Source organism: Lynx canadensis, chromosome B3 (genome assembly GCF_007474595.2).
Source record: "Lynx canadensis isolate LIC74 chromosome B3, mLynCan4.pri.v2, whole genome shotgun sequence".
Taxonomy (NCBI): domain Eukaryota; kingdom Metazoa; phylum Chordata; class Mammalia; order Carnivora; family Felidae; genus Lynx; species Lynx canadensis.
Window position 1 is genome coordinate 68,777,701 of NC_044308.2, and position 25,805 is coordinate 68,803,505.

Here is a 25,805-nt window from a genome sequence, read left to right on the forward strand (position 1 = left end):
CAGAAACCCTTTGTGGACATGACACTCTGCCCTGCATTAACAGTTGCTTGCTTGCTCAAGTCCCATACAGATGAGTTAATTACCTGCGGCAAGAACAGACTTTGAAAACAAAGCAAGGAATATATATATTTAAAAAAAAAAAAAAAAAAAAAAAGCTGTAGTGTCCTGGTAGTTTCTCCTATCATAACTTTCATAAAAAGAATTGGGCAATTTTGTGTAATACCAGAATTCTAGGAAGACTAGGTTTTTAAGATTTCAGAATATGGGGACCCTGAGGAGAAATGTACTTAGTGGAAAAGTCCTCAAAATGGGATAGGGTTACACTTTCTTGGCCTGGGGGTCTGGAAACTTTAATGAAGGGAGATAATAGGCCCAAGTAGAACATCATTTTATTTGAGGACATTGAGTTTGGGAAGAGGGCTCAAGAGTATACAAAATGCCTCCAATTAAAGGAAACTTAGAGATTACCATTTCATTATTTTAAAAAAGAAAATGTTGAAGTCAGAGAGGTTATCTGTGCTTTAGGAACAGGCTGGCTTGATCTTTTAAATTGGAGCTCCATGGAAACAGCTCTACCTGTCTGAGTGTTAGACATAAGCTGTTGGTGACTTCTGGCCCTCATTCCTCATTCCTGTTCTCCTCTCCTAGTGTCAGTGTTCTCCAGTATCCCGTCGGAAACAAAGGCTTGGCATGCAAAGTGATTATAAGCTATTTTCCTAAGAAAGATGGTATATCATGAAACTGGATTGTAAACTCCTACAGAGCAATGATTTTGGGTGTCTTTGTATCCTTCTCAATACCCTGTGCTGTGTTTTATATAAATGTAATACTTAAATATTTGCTGATTGAAAACATTCTAGTGGTGAAAAATGTCTTTAATATTTCCATCAGTGGCAAGAATGGTGTAGGGTTAAGTGTATAGACTTTGGGGACAGACTGCCTGGATTTGAATCCAACTTTGCCAAATAGAAGCCATGACCTTAGGCATGTGACCTAACTTCTCTGTTCCTTAGTTTCCTTGGCTGTAAACTGGAATGTGAATAATTCCTATCATACAGGGTGGTTGTAAGGGTTAAATGGGCTAATATATTCAAAGCACCTAAAACAGGGCCTGGCACAGAGAAAATAGTCAGTGAGCATTAGCTATTACTAGTCAGTATGCAGCAAAGGCTGTCTTTAACTATTGTTGAGAAATGTTCCAGAACGAGTACAAATATTAATATCACTGGAGCACATAATAAATTAGAATGATTGTTGTAGGGGCCATCAGTTCTTTTAGTTCTGGACATTGCTTGTTCAGAATTACATTTATATAGCTCTTAATCCCCTCTAATGCCCCTTTTTATAGTGCAGTATCCAGGTTTTCTTCTTTATTTTTCTTTTATTTATGTTGAGAGAGAGAGAGCAGGGGAGGGGTGGAGAGAGAGAGAACCCCATGCAGGTTCTGCACTGCCAGCGCAGAGCCTGATGCAGGGCTAAAACCCACAAACTGTGGGACCATGACCCAAGATGAAACCAAGAGTCAGACACTCAACCAGCTGAGGCACCCAGGCACCCCAGTATCCAGGTTTTCTTAACAAGTAAATAGATTACCTATCGTGTCACTACTGTCTAGAGCCACACTGTGGTGTGTCCACTGTCCTCTTACAAATTATTGTGAATGATATCTCAGTGGCCCTCTTCCTTTGGTCCTACTCAGGCATCAGTGTAGATCAGTATATCTTTACTTTGCCTTCTTCAGCAAGGCTGTATGTGTGTTCTTCTATGTGTACTACCAGCCTCACTGAAGTTGCTCCTGGCATCTTGGTCACTGTTTCCTTGAGACTTAGACATTTTCTTCTCCTCATCCTTTAGAATTCAGCTTGAAACCCATCTTAACTTGAATAAGAGGAGGCTACCTTTTATATTCCTATTCATTCATTCATCCACCCACCCACCCACCCACCTACCCACCCACCTGTCACTTTGATTCATAGGCTTTTTGCCCTTGAGATGTTATTGTGTGATTGGTCCCCTACTGATATGAGTAGGTATCCTCATTCTGGTTTTATTCCCACAGTATGTTCCTCCAGATCTCTGCGTCTGCAATTTTGTGCTGGAACAGTCCCTCTCTGTGAGAGCTCTGCAGGAAATGCTTGCCAATACAGGTGAAAATGGCGGCGAAGGGGTGAGTACCTGATTTACATCCTAAATGGGGATTGGGACACACAGTAGCCCAAAAGTACATACTTCATTTCATTCCTCCAGTTTTGAACTGGAAAACCTTAGGACTTTGAGCTGATCCACATAAATCTTTCTGTGTTTGATTTCTTTTATTGACCACCCCTAATCCTGCTTCCTTTGGATTAACCAATGTCCACCAGAAAATGGAAGATATCACCATTTACGCTGCATACGCAGGCCATAGGACATTGAACCTACTCCTCTTTCCTAACCCATGATCCACCAGAAAATGTGAGAAGGGCGTTGAGATGGAGGGTGCTTGTTGGGCAGTTCTTTTTTCTTGGGAAAGTCTCATCAGAGGTTTATGACTGCCCCAATGAAGTATCCTGTAGAATTCAGTCTTTGCCTTCCAGGACTCCACAGTTTCATTCATGATGAAAAAATATAGAGCTGTCTTGACTTTCTATTGTTATAAGAATGGTCCCTGACTATAAAACTGAGGGACTGTACTCCATAGCTCCCGTGTCAGAAGGTCTTTGACCACAGACTTCAGAATAATTTTGATTCTTTCCCAAATGACCCACATCCATTTGTATCTATTTATCATCGGGTATTTTAATTCTGTGGCCTGAATATCTCAAATACAAATATCTCTTTCCATCCCCCTCAGATATTGCACTAGATGACTATCCTGTCTTCCAGATTACACCAACAGCTTACTAACTGCTTTGATTTCTTTTATACTTAACCACACATGCACCCCCGTGCTGCCATTTTATTTCATTGAGCTATCCTAATGTTCTTTCCAAAATGCAGATCTAATCATTTTACTTCCCTGTTTTAAAACTCTTTGTCTTCCCATTATCTTGAGAAAAAGTCTAAATTCCTTAACTAGACAAAAAGGCTTTCTGGATTTGTTCACCCTGCTCACCTTTCCTGCCCTGTCCCTCACCACTTCCCCCCAGGCACTCAGTGTTCCAGCCATATTGAATTCCTTTCACTTCCTCTGATATAGCAGCACTCTTTTGCCTCTGATCCTGTGTGTCTGCTACCCCCTCCTGTTAGAACAGCTTCCTCCTCCTGTTTCTCTGCCCCTGTAAAATCTCTACTTTGCCTTCAAGGAACCAGTTTGAATATTAGATCTATTGAGAAGCCTTTATTGACCCCAGAAGTCTGGGATGGGTGCCCTTGCTTGAGCAACAGTAAATAGTTCTTATTCTGTACTGTAACTGCAAGTCCAATTTTCTGCATCCTGTACTGGGGAGTAAACTGCATGTAGATAGGAACAATTTGTAGTACCTAGCACAGTTTATTCTCACTTGACTCAAATGAACTCATACATAATAAGGAATGTGTCATTTATGGTAAAAGAGATGATGATCATAGACTCAACGGAATCAGTATTTACATGTGGGTCATCTTCCAGCATTTAAAGTGATCTTACACAAGTCTTATCATCTCTTGGAGCCATAGTGTTGTCACCTATAAAATTAGAATGTTTAATTTGTTTCTTAGGGTCCTTAACACGAGTGTTTGTGATTCTTCACTCTTGTGGTTTAAAATAAGATGCTTTTGTCAGCCACCCAAGAATAGCTTTGTTTTGTACTGTAGAGCATTAACACAGGTGAGTTTTTGTTCTTTGGATGTTCACTGAAGTCTGTGTTTACTTCCCCCTCTCATTGACCTTAGTACCCATGCTTTCCTCCATAGACATATGCCCTTCAGCTCAGTGGAACAAATCAATTTTTAATTCCTCATTCTTTTTCCAAAACTAACAACTCATCATTTACAGACCTCTTTGGTGAGGAGGAGCTGGTTGATTTGGAATAGTACCACTTTGAGTTTCAACCAAGATCAGCTAGACTCTGCCTACTTACGGCCCAAGGATAGAAACTGGGAAGATAGATGCTATGTTAACTGGAGAATTATCTCTTGGGCATTCTTTTATCCAGATTTGGTCAAAAAGTGTATTTGAAAAGACTCTTTCATTTAGCATGACAAAGTACGTACAGAAGTTCTGGTTGTAATCCTTCCTCTTTATTGCCGTGCAGTTACAGTCGTAACTTGGTCTGTCTTAAAGAAGCATACCTAGCAATTCATTTTCCGAAGAGAATGTGAAGACTCTTGGTAACAGTGACTACTTAGTTTTGGAGCATACAAATAAGACCTACCTTAAAGACCAGCCATGTTGTAGGAGAAGTTTACTCAATATAATTATATATTTCAGAGGCCATCTTTAATTGACCATATTCAAAAACCAGTACATTAAATCTTACTGGGTGATTCATTCTCTTCGAAAACTCGAGTCCAAAATAAATGATACACAGTATTTATTACTAAATATTCATTGATCCCCATGTTGGGTCAGACTCTGAAATTTCCTGTGTGTCATGTCACCTTTTTGTGCTATTTTACCAAACAGAGAATATAATAGTTTTTTCTCGTCTTGACACATTTATTATTATCCTCACCATCATCCTTGACTAGCAATTTTAGAGCTGGAAGGAAGGGACTTGAAAGGGGAGCTGGAGTACAGATAGATGGGAGATGGTACTCTTGAAATTATTAAGACGTTATTATTTGTTGGTGGTTCTTTTAATTAGTCACCTGGATAACAGCTTCAGCTCAGCTACTGTAACCCTCTTGGAATGTTGTCACAATTCCATCTGGGCTCTTGATCTTTACCATGAGAAAGAGTATTTTTATATAACCTCTTGAGCCTGATTGTTTTGCTTTCCTGAAGTGATTTCTGTGCACATTTACTATTAGTACTTAATTTGATTTTAGATGATGATATTCAGCAGGGGGAAAAAAAAGAAAAAGAGGAGAGGGAAAAAAAAAAAGGAAGTGACTTAACATGACAGACCATAATGATTCTCTGGGAAGCCTGGGGATGCTTGAGTGGGATGACGCTTCCTTTGTATGCCAGTCCATTCTGTTTGGAAATAGGCATTTACTGCTTTTAAATAGATATTACTTTCACTAATGATCATGACTGCCACCAAATGGGATGCTTTGAAGAGTGTAATTTTTCCTTCTAGCCATAAATTGGTCCTTGTGTGGTGTGTCTGTTCACTGGTGTGCAGCAACTGAACATGTTTAAAAATGACTTTGGTTGTTTGTTTATTCACATGATGAGCGTACAGAAGTCTTTTTGCAAGGATTTATAATTCTGCAGCAATTCCCCTTGCTAATAAAGAAAACAAAGGTGTCCAGCTTTGTTTAACAATAGAGTTTGTTATTGAAGTGTCTGTAGCTATAGCAAGTAGCATGCGGGACCCAGCTTTATGTTGAAAAGGAGAATAAATGATGAGGATTTGGAGGCAGAGAATGTTTAGTGCCCCCAGAGTCCACCCTAGCTAAATTCATCTATGGGTCAATTTGACTGTGATTAAATCCTATCTGATTTTATTCGGGAGAAAATTACCAAGAGACACATGTTGGCCCTGTGGCCAATTAAATGACTGGAGTTTGAGATAGAATCCCTGCATACAAATATTAAAATGCTTTAACATTTTTGATTGATTGATTGGACCTACAGTATATGAAATACCCAGCACTTTCAGTAGGACATGGCACTAAAAGAGATGTTACCATCTCCCTCTGAGCCCTCAATCCCACCATCCCTCAGAAATTTGCAGTGAGAACAAGTCAGTCTTTAGAATCAGATAGTTGTGTTTTCAGTCCAGGTGAGCTCCAGGGCAAATTACCTTACTTTCTGAATCTTCAGAATGCAACCTATCTCATAGTGTTGGGTGAAAAGTAAATGAGAGAAATCTCTACAAGGGCTGAAAATGTATATTGGTTTCTCTTCATCTCTGTTACACTCCCTCCTTTCATATTTGGATGCCTCACAGGAAGGAGAGGGCTGTGCTACATAACCGGGTGCATAGAAGTTCCAAGTGGGTTTTGACACGAATGGGCATAATGCTTCTAAAAATGAAAGGCCTTGATTAATATAATTACCAGCTGCCCTCCTTCTGATAAGGGCTCTTGTTTTCTCTAAAACTTAATCATTGTTAGACTTCTACTACTTAAAAAAAAAAAGACATGTAAAATGCATTAATGTTACGATTGCCATATTAATGTTACACTTTATATAAGACAGAACACATAATATCATGAGCACATAAGATCATGCTTGACTTTAGTTGCTAAAATGTCTAGGAGGCTAACATACAATCAGCCTTTAAGAAAATTTATTTTTATTTTTTTTTTAACGTTTATTTATTTTTGAGACAGAGAGAGACAGAGCATGAACGGGGGAGGGGCAGAGAGAGAGGGAGACACAGAATCGGAAGCAGGCTCCAGGCTCTGAGCCGTCAGCCCAGAGCCCGACGCGGGGCTCAAACTCATGGACCGTGAGATCGTGACCTGAGCTGAAGTCGGACGCTTAACCGACTGAGCCACCCAGGCGCCCCTTCACTCCTTTAATATACATGTACTTTGAATGGACAACCGACGCCAGCTTATTTGTAATGAACTGAGCTTCTCATGTGTGAGTGTTCAGAGCAATTTCCATTATTTGTGCCTCTGCAATTAAAACCAACCAACAAACAAACAAAAAAAAACCACCCTGTGCACCACACACTTCAATCTTGTGGAATTAGACGTGGCTGCATACTTAAAAATTAATTGTCAAGCAGCTTGTTAAACTGCCACTCTGCAATTAGTTGAATGGGTCGCCTGCGGAGTCATTTTCCTTCTTTAAGACGTTGAAAAGTTTTCCAAGTCTCCTTTTTTATTCTGCGTGTGGTCTGGATGGCATGTGGCCATAGGCTTGAACTTGGTGAAGTGACAGAAGTGTGCAGCCTTACCTCAATGCCAGCTTCTCGGTGCTTCCACTCTCTTCTGGTGCCATGATGCGATTCCAGTAGGGCTGGAATTCATCGGAAAAATGGAAAAAGCTAGTTGAATGGTCTCTCCCTTTTTCATCCAATCCCCAAAATGAACCAGCGGAAGAATGAAATGTTAATTCCAACAATTAGGAACAACCATTAAGGTTAACTAGCTTTTTACGTTTCTTCATATCCTGAATAGAAGCATTTTCAAGTGAAAGAACCCATAGAATGAATTTTTAAAGTTCCAGAGGATCAAATCCTCCTCCTCTTTCCCGAATGTAGTGCTTCAGCTTTAGTGGAATTGCCTTTTCTTGGGGAAAATGTTTTCACTCTGAGTCGGGTGCCTCATATTTAAAATCGATATGGCTGTGCGATCCTGGTGGCGTTTTGCAAATGTGATAACATTCAGCCTTGCTAATGTCACACAAACCCTGGAGTTCTTGCCATTCTTGCTGTTGACATTTGACGCTCTGTTAGTCTAGTCTTGTCGTAATGACCTCAGTCATCTTAGAAAGCTTGAGCTTTTTCTCCATGGCTGAACCAAAGGTCATTTCTTGTGCCGTGTTGTGTTTTCTTACATTTTAATTTGCAATAAAAAATTAAACATTTTTATTAAAGTTTCTTAGAGGAGTGAGGAGGGATTGGGGCAGCTAAGCTTTCTCTAGCCCATACTGTTAAGTGTATAGTTGCATTCTCGTGGGGGGTGTTGATGAAAGATTTTGTTGAAGATTTTAAAAAATAACTGTTTAGTTGGGGGGCAGGGGTAGAGATGGGTTGTAAAAATGGATTTCAGCTGCATTTTTAGAAACGTGTTTTAATTCTAAATGACATTTGAATTGGGGCGCCTGGGTGGCTGTCAGTTGAGCATCCGACTTCAGCTCAGGTCATTATCTCGCCGTTCGTGAGTTCGAGCCCTGCGTCGGGCTCTTGCTGACATCTCAGAGCCTGGAGCCTGCTTCCGATTCTGTGTCCCCCTTTCTGTCTGCCCCACCCCTGCTTGTGCTGTCTTTCAAAATGAATAAACATAAAAAAAAATTTTTTTAATGATATTTGAATTTAGGGGAAATGTTTTGGGTTAAAACCCTTGCTTACCTCTTAAAAATGAAGCACATTTGAAATTCAAGAAATCCTGGGAGAATAGAAACCTCTCAGTTTATTTATTAGACTTTTCCTTTGATCGTGTAATTTACTTTTTAACAGCTACCAGCGTTTAAATTATATATTTGTAGGGGAACCGAATGAACTAGAAAAGCCTCCAGCTTATTTCCCTTTCATGAAAGTTTAATGAAAGCACCTATGTAGATACTCTGGTGAAGAAGAATTGTCTTGGTTCCAGAGATCTCAACTGGCATTCCAGTCCTCAGTGGAGTAAAAAACCCTGTTGGTAGCACCCCCACCCTACCATTACAACGGTGTGGTTTTAGAATGGAAGAACCTGGCATTTTGATCAAGTGGAATCGATGGAAAGCAAGAATAAGAACTACGAGATGTAGGGGGCCCTTGGGATAAAAAGGCCCCTGCTCTGCAGAGGGCAGGAATGGCAGGATGCTTCTGGTTTTGCTGGTGTTTGCTGTGCCAATACCCAGGCTGGTGGGAGAGGGGAAAGTGCCCAGCCAGCACGGGCTGGGAGTTCTGGCCTGAGCACTGCCTCTCTCTGCTGGTGCTCTGTCCATCTGTCAGCAAAATGTGGCCTCAAAGCTACATGAGTGGCTCTTTAAAAAAAAAAAAAAAAAAGTTTATTAATTTATTTTGAGAGGGATGGGGAGAGGGAAGGGTGGAGAGAGATAATCCCAAGCAGGCTCTGCGCTGTCAGTGCTGAGCCCTACCCAGGGCTCGATTCGGGAGATCACAACCTGAGCCAAAATCAAGAGTAGACACTTTATTGACTGATTCACCCCAGGCACCCGCCCCTTCAGTAGTGGCTCTTAAACATCATAGGGCACTGTGCCGGGACCCATATCTGCCTAGGAAAAATGATTTGCAAGTCAGCAAGAAAATAACAATATAGGGATTGTCTCATTAAGGTTACTTTATGAATGGAGAAGTCTACCTTTTTTATTTTCTGTGATTATGTCTTTGTGATGATGGTTATCAAGTGGGTTTATTTATTGATTTGTTGATTCATCGATTCATTCATTTTGTTGAAATTATAGTGATCATGTAGGTGATAACTTTCTTCTTTAAAAAAAAAAAAATGCCCTTACTGGGCAAAATGTAAAACTGGCCACTATGTTTATTATCACTTTTGCTCCTGATGTTGAAATCATAGCAGCTTTTGAACTTTTTTAACCCATAAGACCTCTTCTTATGAACTCCAGGTTCTAAGTAGTTTTACTCAAACACCAGACACCTGTTTTGGCTTGAAAGCTCTTGGCTTTACAAACTTCTCTTCTGATGAAACCCAGAGGGTTGGTGCCCTTGCTGGTTGTAGTTCTCTTTCTTGGTGGATAGATAACTCCAGGTCTCACCTCTGTTGCGAGGGGGTGGGGGTGGGGGAGGGATTTTCTGAGTTTCTAGACACTGGTTATGTGCATCCTTTGTGTTTGTTATGGAGAGAAAGGTGGAAGAGGCGGGTTAATAGGAGTGGCCTGCTCCCTTGTCATTAATGATGTGTGGCTGGAGGCTGGGTTCTCTGCCCCCATTTTTCTGCTGCTTATCTACTTTGATGAGGTGGAGGGTGGCAGGCAGGAGAATGGAGACGTTGTTCTAAAGAATGAATTAAGGGCTGTTCCCATGTCCGTGTGGCCAGCACCCAACAGGTTTTTGCTGAAGAACTGCCTCTGGGAGTTGGCATGAGAAGGTGCCTCCTCTGCCTTCTTCCCCTGAATACTGCTGTCGGGGTGGTCTGGGACCAATGATGGGAACTCATGGCAGGACTGTTCCTGAAAATACCTGTTTTCATGGCTCTTGGTGAGATTTTAGAAAACTAAGTTGAATGCAGTACTTTAAAAAAAACTTCTGTGTATATATTTAAATAGTTTATTTTTTTTTAAGTTTATGACTTGGTATTAGGAATTTGTGATTTATTGCTGGGGTCCAGAAATCTTCAAATTTTATCTTACCAATGGGTACAGGTACTGGAGTGCAATTACTGATGCACCTTTAATCAAGCTGAGAACGCGGTGGCACTGACTCTCTCAAAGTTAATGTAGCACTCTCTACTTGCCATTCTTGCCCAGTGACAGAGGGGAGAGAAGCAGGTATTTTGCCCCAGTAGTCTATAAAACTGTCTTCCCATGATATGACCCTGGCAAATTTATGACCTGCCCTCATGGGGTTTTCCCATAGCAGCTTGGGAAAGGGACATTGTTGCAAACCCTTATCCAGTTTTAGGATTCGTACAAATTTGGGAAATGATGACCTGGCATAGTATACTATCTCATACTCCTATTCTTTCTCTCAGCCTTGAAATGGATCCATTTGCGTGTTTCTAGAGATTTCCAATAATGGTGAGAATGGAGGGTGAATACTTAGCAAGGTGCATTTCAGAATCTCTTGCTCTCCTCCAAGTTGCAAATTTTGTGGTGGTGTTGATTGCCTGTTCTACTCCTACACCCCACCCAGGCAGGCCTGGCCCCCAGGGTGATGCAAAGGGCCTGGGGGCAAGTCTCAGTAGGAGGAGCCACACTTCTCTGACCTTAGGCGATTGACCTGGGTCACCAGGAGGATGAACAACTGCTGTTTCCCTGTTTATTACTCCTTGCTGGCAGCCACTTGGATGTATGGAGGGTAAAGAGATAGAGATCTACAAATCCATGATTTTTGTCGAAGTTGGTAGGAGAAACAGTAGGATGGCAGTATTTCCAAGCCCTCTTAAGAAGGCAGTCTCAGGTTGACCTGTTGATAATGAACTTCATTTCCTAGTCTTATAACCCCAATCTTTACCTATGGCCCAGATCCCTCATAAACTCCTTGCTGTATCTCTCCCAAGTGGTGCTACCTAGGTAGGCCATGGTTGCCTCACCTCTAACATTATTTACTTCATTTGTAATTTTTTATTAGACTTTTTTAGATTGAGCTTACCAGGAATGGTAAGTTCACTCTGCTGAATCCTGGTTCTGAGAGGTCCAGTTCCAACTGATTACTCCTTTCACCTAATTTTTTGTGCTCACAGGAATGCAAAATACTCCTCAGCCCTGCTGGTCCCTTTCCCTCATTTGTCTGTCTGTCCCTCAGCACTCATGGACTTGTACACTTCTAGAAATATATATTAACTTAATTTTAATTCTGTTAATGAACCTTGGTATTTTTCTTTTTGCTGACATCACTCAGCATTTCCCCAACTTGCACTGGTCTTTCCAAACTTATCCCCTGTATGAGAAGAATCTATTTGTATCTGCCCTTCTTGATTTATTTTCCCCTGTAGTAATCTACTAAAATGTAATTCCAACAGAAGAAAAACAGACTTTATTTTCATTTCTTGTATTAAATTTTTCCAGTCTCTTCTTTTGAAGAGTGATATTGCAGTTGCAGTGTCCTGAGAAATGTGCCAAAGTAATCAAGACCTTTCCATCCTTGACATTTACCTATGTTTCATCCAATAAGAGCTACTTTTAATTTATCTTCAGGTTCTAGCACACACACAGGTATATCCAGCCCCAAATAATCCAGTTTTTATCAAACCTGCATGTGTCTATCCCTCCAAGAGACTTAAGTGTTTATAAGATCTACTCTAAATGTAGTCACTTGATCTGGGAAAGGAGTCTTGGGCTGAATCCACCTTTTCCTCACACATCCCCTGCCCATCCAGAGCAGGGGCAGGCTGAGATGACACCCTACCCCCAGTGTCCCCAACCTCCCTGATGCTAGGGCCACCCGGCTCCTGGAAGTCCAGTTTGTAGTCCATGAGACCTTGCACAGCATTCTGTCCCAGATGGAGCCCCTACAGTTTTTCAGAATGGATTTTTTTTAAGGTAATCGCCATGGTAGTTCATCAGTAAGGGACAGCAGGGGTCACCATGTTAACAAATCAGTGGCAAGGGCCAAACACGTTATCCAGAGTTCTCCTACCAACTAAACAGTCTTTCTAATTTGTGTCCTTGTTTTATAATCTAGTCATTGAAAAATAACATCAATATAGGACTATAATAATTTGAACTGAGAAGACTTGAAGACCGCTGGAAACTCAACTGTACATTACAGTGACCTTTCCTCACAATGTATCATGGCTGTCCTTGTTTTAGTATCATCTTATTTTCCACGTCTCTCTCCAAATACCCTGCATATTCCAAAATACAGTCGTCATTTTCTCTGTGATGCCCAGATCCCTTCTGCTTGGTCAGAGGGCGCACATGTTAGCCTTTTGAATATTACAGCTGATGTTTTTGAGAACATCCTTGCTCCCACATGGCAACAAGGCGGCCCAGACCCATCTTAATTCTTTTGTCACACACATGAATTTGGACAACTGTGGTTCCATTTCATGGGGAATAAGTCAGAGACCACACTCTGGTGTTGGGGAGGCATACTTCATAGCCTCTGCCGTGGCTACTGGAGGAGATATTAGTGTGATACCAAAAGAGAGATTACTTCAAGCATCTTAGTGGTACTTCCTGTTTTTGAAGACCATAAGGGTCACAATGGTATCTCCTGTGTAATTCCAGCCTCTCAATTTTTCCTGCCTTACGTGAGCTCTTAGTAAACTGTTTTTTTTCCCCTTTAAGGTAACAGATTTCCTATCGCCTGTACCTATATTGACTGCACTGTGCTTTCTATATTTAAAAAACACTGACGGAGTACCTACTATATTCCTTTTCTGTCTTCTGGTTTCATGGCATTGTTGTCTAGGATATTAAGGAAGAACTTCCTTGATTCTTCAAGCTTCAGAAACAGTTATAGATGCATATTGATTAACAGGCAGGGAGAGGTCACCAGGAATTTTTATAGCTGCCTTGGTGCAAGTCAGTCAATCTGTCTCTCAGACTCTGCCTCTCACTTTGGACTTGACTTTGTTAGATAACCTGTTTGCTTCTTGTGATTTCTGAGGAACATTAGCTACAGTCTCTCCCAGTCTGTAAGATGTAAGAGTAATAAGCAGAGATCAGCTGCAATATTCTTTTTCTTTAAAGTTTTATTGAGATAAAATGGGCATACAACACTGTGTAAGTTTAAGGCATACAGCATAATGACATACATATATTGTGACATTATTACCATGGTAAATTTAGTTAATATCTACTGTCTCATATAAATTAAAAATTGTTGTTTCCTTGTGATGAAAACTTTTAGGATTTACTCTCACAGCAACTTTCAAATATACCATATAGCAGGATTACCTATAGTCATGATATTACACATTACATCCTCAATACTGACTTATCTTCTAACTGAAGTTGGTCCCTTTTGACCACCTGTACCTAATTCCCCGTTCCCCAACCCCCACTCTGGTAACCATAAATCTCATCTCTTTTTCTAGGAGTTTGCCTCTTGTTAGATTCCATTATATAGTTTTGTCTTTCTCTGTTTTATTTCACTTAGCATAATGCTCTCAGGGTCCATCTGTGTTGTCACAAATGGCAGGATTTTCCTTCATTTTGTGACTGAATAGTATTCCATTGTATATAGACACCACAACTTTTTTAACTGTCAGTGGACACTTAGGTTGTTTTTATGTCTTGACTGTTATAAATAACATTGCAGTGAACATGGCAGTGCAGGTAACTCTTCAACATAGTAATTTCATTTATTTTGGATAGATACCCTGATATGGCACTGATGGATCATATGGTCGTTCTATTTTAAATTTTTTGGGGAACCTCCATACTGTTTTCCACTGTGATTGCACTAATTTGCATTCCTACCAATAGTACATGAAGGGTACTGATTTTCTCTGCCTCCTCACCAACATTTGATCTTTTTTGGGGGGTGCTCAGGGGGTACGGGGAGATGATAGACATTCCAACAGGTGTAAGATGACATCTTATTGCGGTTTTGATTTTCATTTCCTTGATGACGAATGATGTTGAACACCTTTCCATGTATCTCTTGGCCATTTTCATCTCTTCTTTGGAAAGATACCTGGGTCCCTTGCTTATTTTTAGTTGGATTATTTAGGGTTTTCTGCTACTGAGTTTGAGTTCCTTATTCATTTTGGACATTAACTCCTTATCAGATGCATGAGTTGTTAGTATTTTCTCCCATTCTGTAGGTTGCCTTTTCACTTTGTTGGTTATTTTGCTGTGCAATTTTTTAACTTGATGTAGTCCTGCCTATTTTTTCATTTTGTTGCGTGTGTTTTAGGTGTCCTATCAAAAAAAAAGTCATTGACAACATCTATATCAAGGAGCTTTTCTCTGTTTTCTTCTAGGAGTTGTATGGTTTCAGGTCTTACATTTAAGTCTTTAATCCATCTCAAGTTAATTTTTGTGAGTGGTTTAAGATAGGGGTCTAGTTCTGTTCTTTTACATTTAAATATCCAATTTTTCCAGCATCATTTATTGAACAGACTGTGTTTTCTCCATCAAGTATTCTTGGCTCCCTTGACAAATATTAGTTGACTGTATATGCGTAGGTTTGTTTTTGAGCTCTCCATTCTGTTCCATTGGTTTATGTATTTGTTTTTATGCCAGTACTATACTGTTGTGATTACTTTATCTTTATAATAAAGCTTGAAATCATGAAGTGTGTTGCCTACTGCTTTGTTTTTCTCTCCCAGTATTGCTTTAGCTATTTGGGGTCTTTTGTGGGTCTATATAAATTTTAAGTTGTTTTTTCTACTTTTGTGAAAAATGTCATTGGAACCTCAGTAGAGATTTCATTGAATCTATAGATGACTTTGGGTAGTGTAGACATTTTAACATGGATTATTCCAACCCATGAATACAGGGTGTCATCTTTACATCTGGTTTGTGTCTTTTTTGGTTTCTTTCATCAATGTCATATGCTTCTCAGTGTAAGTAACTTTCACCTCCTTGGTTAAACGTAACCCTAAATATTTTATTGTTTTTGATGCTATTGAAAATGAGATCTTTTTATTTTTTTCTTTATTTTCTTTATTTTTTGTTGCTTGTCATGTTATTTTGAGTACCAAGTCAGCACATTAGGGTAACTACCAAACCCACTGGGAAATGATTGATTGATGGATTTTTCTCCAGCCATCAAAAGAGGCAAAGGTCAGCACAACTGAAGTTGGAGTTTTATTTTTTGGTTATATTTTTCAAATTGTGAACCATATTCCATGTTTCTGAGCTGCTCCCCTCCTCCGACAAATGGCTGCTGCTAATTTTAATATCTCTTCTTTCCCTTGCCCATAGAGTTTCTCTTGCAGCTCAAGGGAAGTTGGGTTTTACTTGTCAGTCTTCGTAGGTTATCCTTCCAGTGTCAGTGTGATGAATTTACTCTCTGCACAATAGGGAGAAAAATAGATCCAGTGGTGCTTGTGCCATCCAATTCCTAGCTTTCATTCACAGATCAGCGGAGAAGACTTCTTTTTGTTCTCGTTGACAGAGAGCTACTTGGGGGCAGGAACACTTAGACCTCTGAAAAGCGGGCTTTTGAAAGCAGCCATGTGAATAGTACTGCTCAAGTGTTACATGAGTCAGAACACCTCGAAGAGACATTAACCTTGCAGACACAGAAAAGTGGCATGTTGTAAATAAGGATGCGGGATGCTATGCACTCTTAAGGGCAGGGGACCAATGAAGCACAGAAGCCAGAGTAAAAACAGAGCAGAGATGACTGACTAGGGAGAGGAGTGACCCAGCAGTAACAGCAGAAAAGTAAAAGAACTTCCCCCTAACCTGTTCTGTTCTTTGCCATGAACTTGATCTTTTTCCAGGCCCAGTAGAGTCCAGGCTGGTGGGGAAGGAGGTCCAGAATGTGAGTGAGGCATATCAGGAAGAATCTAGCTGACCTGCAACATGGTGAAGATGGGTGGATCTGGGGGTGATGATAGTGGGACTCCCCAGAGAGATGTTATAGTAGAGATTTTTGTCTTTCCATCTGCCACATATATGGCAGCAGAGCTAAGAGGCAGAGAGAGGCACTTTTTAGTTTGATTAAAGCTATCAAGGACAAGGGGTAACAACCATATTTGTTCTTTGCTTCGGTGGGGTTCTAGAGAAATGCTAACAGGAAAATCAGTCCCTCATCCAGAAAGACAATTCAGAGAACAGCGAAGTACTTGCTGACTGTAAATATCATACAGATGACTCAGGAGAAGTCTCCAGTGTGACTGAGAAACCCCAGAAGGGTGACTCTCCAAGCTGGCCATGCATCAGAGCCACCCTGAGAGTCCAGGCCATCACAGACCTACCGAATGAGAATCTTAGGGGATGGCCCAATCTTTTATGCTGTAGGGTTTTGGTTTGTTTGGCTTGCTTTGGTTTCATTTTTAATACTCTACCCATGGTTCTGATTGATAGGTGGGACTGAGAACTACTTGTCTGGAATCAGTCTGTAAGATGTTCAGAAGAATTGTGCTATGGTTCTCAGAGCAGAATATGGTCTGTGGGCAGATAGCAAGTATTAGGGGCACCTAGTTTCCTATCTTCACACAGGTCCACACATACACAGAACTCTTAGGAATTGGCTTCTCCATCCAAGGCCATTTAATATACTTCAAGAACAGATTAGGCTGTGTGTTTGTTTTGCTTGGATATATGGCCCTGGGCTTGCTGTATGGATATAGAGAGTAGGATGGAGTTGATCTCTGTTCAGCAAGATCAGATATGAGACCAGTATGAGGAATATGTGAAAGGGCATCCGAGAGAGGAAAAGAAATAGTTTGAGGAGTGCAGGAGAAAGGGAGGAGGATCAAAGAGCAAAATAGAATTGATTTCATCTTCTGTCTCATAGCCCTCATGGGTAGAAATGTTTGCACACAGTAGGACTCAACAGTGGCTTTGTGAAAAAAACTTATTCCTATTTTTTCCCTGGAGAAATAGTAGATTAGAGACATATTCAATTTTTCATGCCAAGGTAATCTGACCTTTCAGATGTTAAACTCTTGGTAGAAAATACTCAGTATATGTTACTTTGGATGAAAGGCAATGATTGGACAGAGTGCTTAGTCTTGACCCTATGTGGCCGCTGGTCTGCCATTTCATCAGAGGCCTGATGAATGATGTGTAGGTGGTTGAAATAAAAAACCAGAGCAGTTACTGGAAAACAAATCCAACTGCTGGGGTTCTTTTATGTAAAGAACGAACTTGGCAATGTCAGATTCTTAGAAGTGTGTTAGCCAGCTGTGGGATAGAGAGGGAAACATTAATTCGGAGAAAAAAATGATTGCTTCACCTCTTTCCAAAGTATACTTGCCATCAATCTAAATGTCGGTAATACCCTGACAGATACCTCCTGTCAATTTGCTCTCTTAAAAGACACCATAAAAATAAACACATGTTAGAGCTGCCATTCTGGCTGTCTGGTTTCCCTGGACATCTATGTTCAAAGGAAAGCACAGATGTATCTAGAATGACCCTGTGCTGAATTGGAGGCATCTCAACAACAGGCTCTTTCTCCTCCGTGGAGAATGGTTATCTTTCTGTTGCACAATCAGTGTTTGTAAAATCCTAGCCCTGGTGGGAACCTCACAGAGTAATTTGGTTTGTTTCCCAAACTCCTCAGATTGGGAGGGAGTGAGGGAAATGGTTATACACATCTACATAGGTTCTCATGGATCAAAAACTTACTTTTAGAGACTTAACAGGAGATTTCTCAGGTCTTCTCAGCCGTGCGTTCAGGGATTACGTGTACACCATGCAGGGACTCTTCTTTCTTAGAAGTTTAAAAATTCTCATAGGAACTCATGAACTCCGGGTCACCACGGAAGCCCCTCCACAGCCCCTAGGTCATGTGAGCCATCTCTCAGACTTCACTTACCGAAATATGTGCAAGATTTGGGCCAGATCTGTGTCAGAGGGGCTTTTTGCTGAAACAGAATAGCTCCCTGCTGTACAGGTTATTGCTGGAGAGGGCGCTCCTGACCCAGAACGTTCTCAAATCAGACTGTGGCCCTTCATCTTTATGTCCTGAAACACTTCCATGTGGCTGGGAAATTAATGACCTGAACAAAAATGAGATTTCCAGAATCTTCTTACTCAAGAAAAATAATTCTGTGTGCTTCTAAGAGGAGGGCTTGGCTGAATTGAGTGAATTATAAACTGTGGGAATGGTAAATTTGGCATTCGTGGTACGTGGCTGGGGATGGACTGTGTTCTCCCTACTTGAAGAGTGAAGGAAAGGACAGTAGCCTGGTTTTATACAAAGCTTTTGGGACATTGCACTCTTCAGTCCTGTCACACGTGGTGATGGGAGGGGGAAGCAGTGAGGGTGTGGGAGGCGGAGCTCCCTGGAATCCCGTCCCCCTGCTTACCTTGCCGCAAGAGCATTAGCAGAAGGAGCAGTGACTCCCATTGGCTTTCAGCCAACTGGAGTCAGCCTTTTCTCTGGGGGTCCTATTGTGCCTCACAGCCTCTGACATGTGGGCCTGTGTTTTTGGAAAGGCAACTGGGGAGACTGCCATGATCACTGAACGTGGGGAAGTACGGCTGTCAGATGCCACACCCTCCTCCTCTTTTCTATACTTCATTAAAATTGTTTCATTATTTCAGTTTTTAATGGTATCCCGAGAGGCCCACGAGCAATGCCAAGAGTACGGCTTCTTTTCAAGTACATTTACCTTAAAGGCCTGTGCTGTCTTGGTTGAGTTGCCCCAGACTCACGTGAAGGATTTCTTATGGGGGAAACCCCTTAGGGTGATTCTTTCCTGGACGTGTGGCCTTCTGTAGCCAGTGGTTCAGCCTCCTCTGACTAGGAGTTTCAGGTCCATATGCACCATCCCATTACAAATAGAAAATCAAGTTGTCAAAATAAAAGAATGCTCCCTTGGGGTGCCTGGGTGGCTCAGTCGGTTAAGCCTCCGACTCTTGACTCTTCATTTCAGCTCAGGTCATAATCTCACAGTTTGTGATAACCTATGTAGATGTGTGTGAGAAATAGTAAATCCCCTTTATATTTCTTTTGGTCAGCAAAAACAGGTACCAATGTTGGTTTTTCTTTTTTTTTAAAAAATTTTTTAAATGTTTTTATCTATTTTTGAGACAGAGACAGAGCATGAACAGGGGAGGGGCAGAGAGAGAGGGAGACACAGAATCTGCAGCAGACTCCAGGCTGTGAGTTGTTAGCACAGAGCCCAATACAGGCCTCGAACTCATGAACTGTGTGATCATGACCTGAGCCAAAGTCGGACACTTAACCAACTGAGCCGCCCAGGTGCCCCCCCTCCAACTCTGACTTTAAAGCATAAGTCAAACTAATCTGTGCATGTGGCCTCCCATCCCCGGGTGACACTTTTTAAATTTTAATGGGCTACTTAACTATTGTTAAAGAGCAAAAATTGTCCCTGTTACCAGGAGTTTACAATCTCAGACCTGGTTGGAAAATGCCCATCAGTTCCTTTGTTGTCCTTTGAGCTCTGGAAGTATTGCCCAGTCCTCTCTGCCCACCCCTTTTAGAAAAGTGAGGACTTGAGAGTTTGGTCAGAGGTGGGTAATGGGCTGGCCTATGACAATAGGGGAAGGTAGGCCTGGAATCTGATGCAGGAGGGGAGGCAGCCTTGGAAGCATGGAAGAGTGTAGGAAGCACGTCTCCAGGAATCAGGATGGGATCCAAGGTGAAGGTTCCTCAAAGAGCAGTCAGAAGAACGAGTGTGTTTGGGATCCCAGCAGAAGTGACTTTCTGCGGTGAGAGATTTTTTTCCTCAGGAGTCTGGACCTGGGCCTGAAGGAATGAGGAGGGAGTCAGAGGGGTCTTGGCTAAAGACTTCCTCCCTGGTGTTTCCACTTGACAACAGAGAAGAGCTAGTCTCTGGATTAGTGCCAAAAAGAAGGCCCCCTGCTGTGTGTTGCCATCAGCCCTTCAGGCAGGGAAAGTTCTGGCAAGCTAATGACATCTTTGAGCAACTTAAGTTGTCATGAGGAGACAAAACACTTTTGTAGCATTCCACGTCTTTAAACACATGCAACAGTTTTTGCCCCCAACACAAATGCGTTTTTTATTAAAATGTCAGGCTAGTAGGGTGAAAAATTTGAACTCAAATGGTTCCGCAGCCAACCAAATGGCTAGTTGATTTTTTTTAGATTCTTTATCGTTCTTGCAGATGCATAACAGTCAAAGGCATTTTGCATTCTGCCTTTTTCACGGGCGGCATGTTGCACACATTTTTCTGTTTCTGGGAGCCTCTGTGATTGTCTTCTTTAATGGCTATGGATAGAACTTCCTAAAGAAGCCCATGACTTCGAGACACAATTTTTGTTTTGGATATTTAGGCTCTTTCCAGGTGTTTGGTTTGCCTCCATTATAATGCTCTTATCACAACAGGGTGCATACTTCTTTGCTTGTCTTGAATTACTCCCAGAAGTGGAATGACTACAGCAAAGGCTACAGACCTCTTTATGGCTCTTTTATGTACTACCACATTGCCATGCAAGAGTTGCGCTCCAGTGTCCCCTCGTACGGGATCACACCAGCTAAACTGCAGCTCAGACAGCATTGTGTTTTCCCCATTTTCGCAAATTTAGTTGATATAAAATGATGTCTAAAAAATGCTTTCTTTAATTGTCACTCCTTTCCTTACTAGAAGAGATAAAGTCCCTTCCATATATTTTAACTTTATTCCTGATATGAATCATTTATTCATCTCCTTTGCCTTTTTCTTTACTTGAGGCTTAGTTTTTTTCTTATATTTCAACAAGATGTTAACCCATTTGTCATAGTGATACAAAGTATTCTGAAATCTATTCAGTGTTTGCAGTGTTCTCAAGTCCAGTCATCTTTGTACAATCTTATCTGTTTTTTGTTGCCTTTGAGCGCATCTGTTACTTCAAACATACATAAGTGTTAGCTCTGTAAAGGAATGGTGGACTATTCTATTATGTGCTCGTTCTAGAATTTAATTTTAAAATAAAATATTTAATTCTGTTATCCATCCAGAATCTTTTATATTTCCTGTGGATCTTACTGAATGCTTTTCTGATTTGCTGTTCACATATCACAGAGAAATTTGTTTAATAATCATGCCTCCCCCTGCCCATTGTACTAAAAATCTGTCTTATCACATGCTATCCTTGGTACTTGTTTATGGACTGCCTAGATTGTGCTACATTCTTCTTTTTGAACCATACCAGAATGAATTAATTTTACTTCACAACATTTGCTAAAACTTAGTTCCTTTTCAGAATAATTTTTTTTTTAATAGTCATTTTTGAGAGACAGAGTGTGAGTGGGGGAGGGGCAGAGAGAGAGGGAGACACAGAATCTGAGACAGGCTCCAGGCTCTGAGCTGTCAGCAAAGAGCCTGACTCAGGGCTCAAGCCCACAGACCATGAGACTATGACCCGGGCTGAAGTTGGCTGCTTAACTGACTGAGCCACCCAGGTGCCCCAGAATAAAAATTTCTTACTGCTTCTATTTCCTGGTGAATTTTTAGCAACTCTGCTGAATTCCAAAATATTCCATTAGAATTATTAAAACTGCATTAGATCCGTAAGTTAAGTTTAGAAGAACAGGCATTTACCAATATTGGTATTCTCCTTGTACACCTTAATATTTCACCAAATCAAATTACATTTTATAGAATAAAGGTTTGTGGTTTCATTCTAAAGGTTTAACTCCTCTAAGTAAATTCCTGAAAAATTTATTACTTTTTTTTTTTTTTTTATCAGTTGTGAATAGAATCTTTAATGGTTTTCTTACTGAAAGTACTGAGTTACCTGCTTTCGTTTGTACTGTTAGGGGTACTGTTAGGTTAATGGGGTGTTTGGTTGGTTTGTTTTTACTTATATGGCATCATTATTAGTTGTCAGTTGTATCTGAGGAAATGTAATCGTCCTGGGCACTGTGGGGGGCCTCCAGTCTGTCCAGGAACTATTGCTCTGTGACCTTCTAGAAAGGCTTCTTTCTTTCTTTGATAGCCTAAAAGTAGAACAGAGTGGGATAGAGAAGAAAAGGAAAATGAAAGCGTGCACAGGCACATCCAACAGATGATCTCATGCCCTACAAACTTCCCAGGAAGGTGGCAACTGAAGCCTTCATGTGTTCTGTGACATTCACCAAGGAGCCTACCCAGAGCCTGGGGTCCCCAAAGAGGAACTTGGGGTTCCAGATTGGAAAAGAAGATCGCTTAAAATATCTTGAAATACTTACGTGTGGCTAGAGAGAATCACTGTTCCCCCTCTGTGGCCATAACAGGTTTATCTCACTGGGAGGCAGTGTTTTCTGGTATCCACCAAAAGAAATGTCAGTAATGTAGTTAAGTTTAAAATTACAAGCAAGAAGGGGCACCTGGGGGGTTCAGTTGCTTGAGCCTCCAACTCTTAGTTTGGGCACAGTCATGATCTCACAGCTTCGTGGGTTCGAGCCCCGCATCGGGCTCTGTGCTGGTAGTGTGGAGCCTGGTCGGGATTCTCTCTCTCCCTCTCTCTCAGCCCCCTCCCCCCGCCCCTCGACTTGCACTGTGTCTGTCTCTCTCAGAATAAATAAACAAACTTAAAAGAAATACAAGCAAGACAATTGAATTAATGATCTAGTGGAGTATTTTTCCTCTGGATGTGGCATCAGGACCCTTTCCCAGGTTTACCCTGCCCCACCCCCGTGCTATGAGGTGGTACCACATAGTCTCCTCCTGCCGTTGGGGACAGCTATGGCCACTCATGGAGGGACAGGACTGCCATCCCAATGCTGCCTCAGAGTCTTACGGTCTGAATCCCCTGTGAGCAGGTTCATGCAGTCTTCTGTGTACCGTAATACATCCTTCCTGGAATGTTAGTCCAAAAGTAGGGTCAGACTGTGGAAAGAGTTAGTAGAGTTTGTAGTTGGATCCAAGTTCAAATCCCCACTCACCTCTTACAAGCCAATTATGGGAAAGTTTATCTTTTCCCATCCATAAAAGGGAGACAAAAGGACCACTTGATGTAATTATTATTTATTTCTTCAGGAAATATGAACGAGTGCCTACTGTTTGCCCGGCACTGATAAACGTGCTGTTGTGGCAGAGAATACAACAGACTCATGAAGCTTATATCCTGGGGAGTAGAGGAGGATAGATACATATCAGAAATAACGTGAATTCATATCAGCTAATAATACATGCCTCAAGAAATGAGACAGCACACTATGACAGAGTAAGGGTGATTTTTCCTTTAGGAAGGGTGATCAGAGAAGGCTTCTCCAAATGAGAAATGCGAGCGCAGAACTGAATGAAGCCCGGGAATGAGCCACAGGAATATTAGAGGGAGAGCATTCCAGGCAGAGGGGAACACATGTGCCAAGACCCTGTGGGTAGGAGGGAGCAGCATACTTGTCTGAAGAACAGAGCAGGGGCCTGTGTGGTTAGAGCAGAGGGAGTGATGGAGCGCACGCTCGTGGTGTCAGAGAGGTAGAAAGGATCCAGATCAAGGACGACAGGGACCAGCAACCAAGGCCAGCAGCCACATCCAGGCTGTGGCTTGTTTATGGGTAGCCCTCTAGGTAAGAATGGTTTCGGTTTTGAAAAAGCTGGTTGAAATTAAAAAGGACTATATGACAGAGACCATATGTGTCCTGGAAAGCCTAAAGTATTTACTGTCTTGTCTTTTTTTTTCTTTAAAAAAAAAAAATGTTTATTTTTGACACAGGGGGGGTTGGCAGGCAGAGGAGCGGGGGGTGGGGTTGGGACAGAAGATCCAAAGTGGGCTCTGAACTTAGTGCAGAGAACCCCATGAGGGATTGGAACCCACACACGGCAAGATTGTGACCTGAGCTGAAGATGGACGCTTAACTGACTGAGCCACCCGGGTGCCCCCTGTCTGGTCTTTTATGGGGAAGATTTGCCAAGTCCTGATGCAGGGTCTTGGAGACCATGGTGGGGACATTGCACTTGTAGGTGTGAAACGGAGCCACAGTGGATGGGAGGGAGTGCCTGTGGGAAAGTTGGGCGAGAAAGTAACACGATGTAACAGAGTTTTAAAAGGATGGCTCCGGCTGCCATGTTGGCTCAGACTATAAAAGGGGGTGGGGGTGGGGGTGTGGCTGCAGCAGGAAACATAGTTAGGGCACCATTATTACCGTCCTGGTGGGTACCAGGCAGCCTGGCAGGAGGTGGATACTGCGTCCTTGGTGTTGGCAGCAGGGTATAGAACTTGGGTGTAGAATGTATTTCAGAGATGGCACCAGAGGTGGCTTGACTGTGGAGTATGAGAGGGAGAAGCGAGTAAGGGGTGACGCCAAGATGTTTGGTTCCACACTCTCCTGTTGTCATAGGAACTGAATGAATGAATGATCTTTTCTGTCCCAGGGTTTGATGCCTCCAGCTCTTCCACCACTGTGTAATCAGGGTTACCTTCCTAAGGTACGCTTTTGACAGTGACCCTCTGCTTTTAAAAACCTACACCAGTTAAAAAACAAAAACAAAAACAAAAAACTACACCAGCGTCCCATTAGCAGTAGAACAGTCATGGCTGCCCATAATCTGACTGCCCTGTACCTGTGCCATCATTTTTTTCCAGGTGTTCCCTTTCATTTCACCTGACCCCAAAACGAACCAGTGAATCATCTGTTGGTCCCCGTGTGCACTTCATACTTTCCACCAACAGGCCTCTGCTCGTGTGTGTGCCTCGTTCTTAGCCTCATTGGTTGTCAACACTCTGACCTGTTAGGGTCTACCTTTTCAATAATGCTATCCCTCAACACCCTTCTTACCCTTTGAGTCTATTCCAATGCGCCTTGTCTTCACCTCTTTAAACAGGCAGCTTGTTTCCTATTTGCAACATGGTTTTGTTTTTTGTTTTTTTTTTTACACGAGTCTTTCTAGACCAGACTACCAAGATGGAGACAACATGGCATACGGTGAAATCCCAACTCTGTATTTGGAACCTATGACGTGGAGCATGTTACTTCACCTTTTAAAGCCTCAGTTTGCATTGCTGAAAAACGGAGATAATGACTACAGTTACTTCACAGCACTAATTGCAAGTCTAAAATGAGATAGTTCGTGTATAACACCTTGCATAGTTCTGTGCCTGCTGTATGCTCAGGGCTCCTTAAATCCCTGCTGTATCAATTCACCTTCCTTTAAGAGCTAAGGAAGTATCTTTCTCTCCTGCTTTCCTGGTTGCTTTTTACACTGGTTTTGTATACGGTAGGCAAATGAATATATTATAAAAACTAGAGCAAAATAGGCTCATGTTCTGGAATTGTCCGTGAGGTCACTTCCCACCGCTACCACCACCAGCCACATCCAGCCTTAGGATATATGGTCAAACTCCTCACATTGTCAGTGGGGGCAATCATTCCTCCCTGGAAAAATCCTGATGACAAGCCACGATGTTCTGGAAAGTACCTACCCATGGTGTGTACCCATAGGAGCTCTCACCGGGATGATGATTGTCAAAGCCTCTGCCTCTACTCTGGCAAGCACTGAAGCTTGATCATTCCTTAGGAAGTGGCCCTCAAAATGTCATCCCCGGACCAGCAACATGAGGGTCCTGTCCCCTGGAGCTTGTTAGAAGCGCCAGTTCCCAGGTTCCACCCCAGGCCTGGTAGAGCAAGCACAGAGGAATAGTGTCCAGCAGCTTCTGCTATAACCCATCGATGATGCTCACCAGTGTAACGAGGCACTGCCGTGGCAGAGGGAGGCATCGGGATGCGAAGCCTCCTGTGTTCTTCATGGTGCTGCCCCATTCAGTCCCAGTGGGACACTTGTGCTTCATCTCTCTGCTTTTCTGTTGGTGCCGTAATAAAGGCTGTGAGGGCCAGGAGATGTTTGCAGCAGTGCCAGAGAAGAGGGGGAACACACGCTCTTGGGTGCCACTTTTTGTGGTCAGC

General features: G+C 42.0%; 1 protein-coding gene across 1 annotated transcript in view; it reads left to right on the top strand.

Moving 5' to 3' along the window:
- RYR3 (ryanodine receptor 3) overlaps positions 1-25,805 on the top strand; it is a 357,957-nt gene that overhangs the window by 30,211 nt on the left and 301,941 nt on the right. Inside the window, 1 exon segment of the mRNA XM_032593518.1 lies at positions 2,060-2,167. Coding sequence (XP_032449409.1) covers positions 2,060-2,167 — 108 coding nt within the window.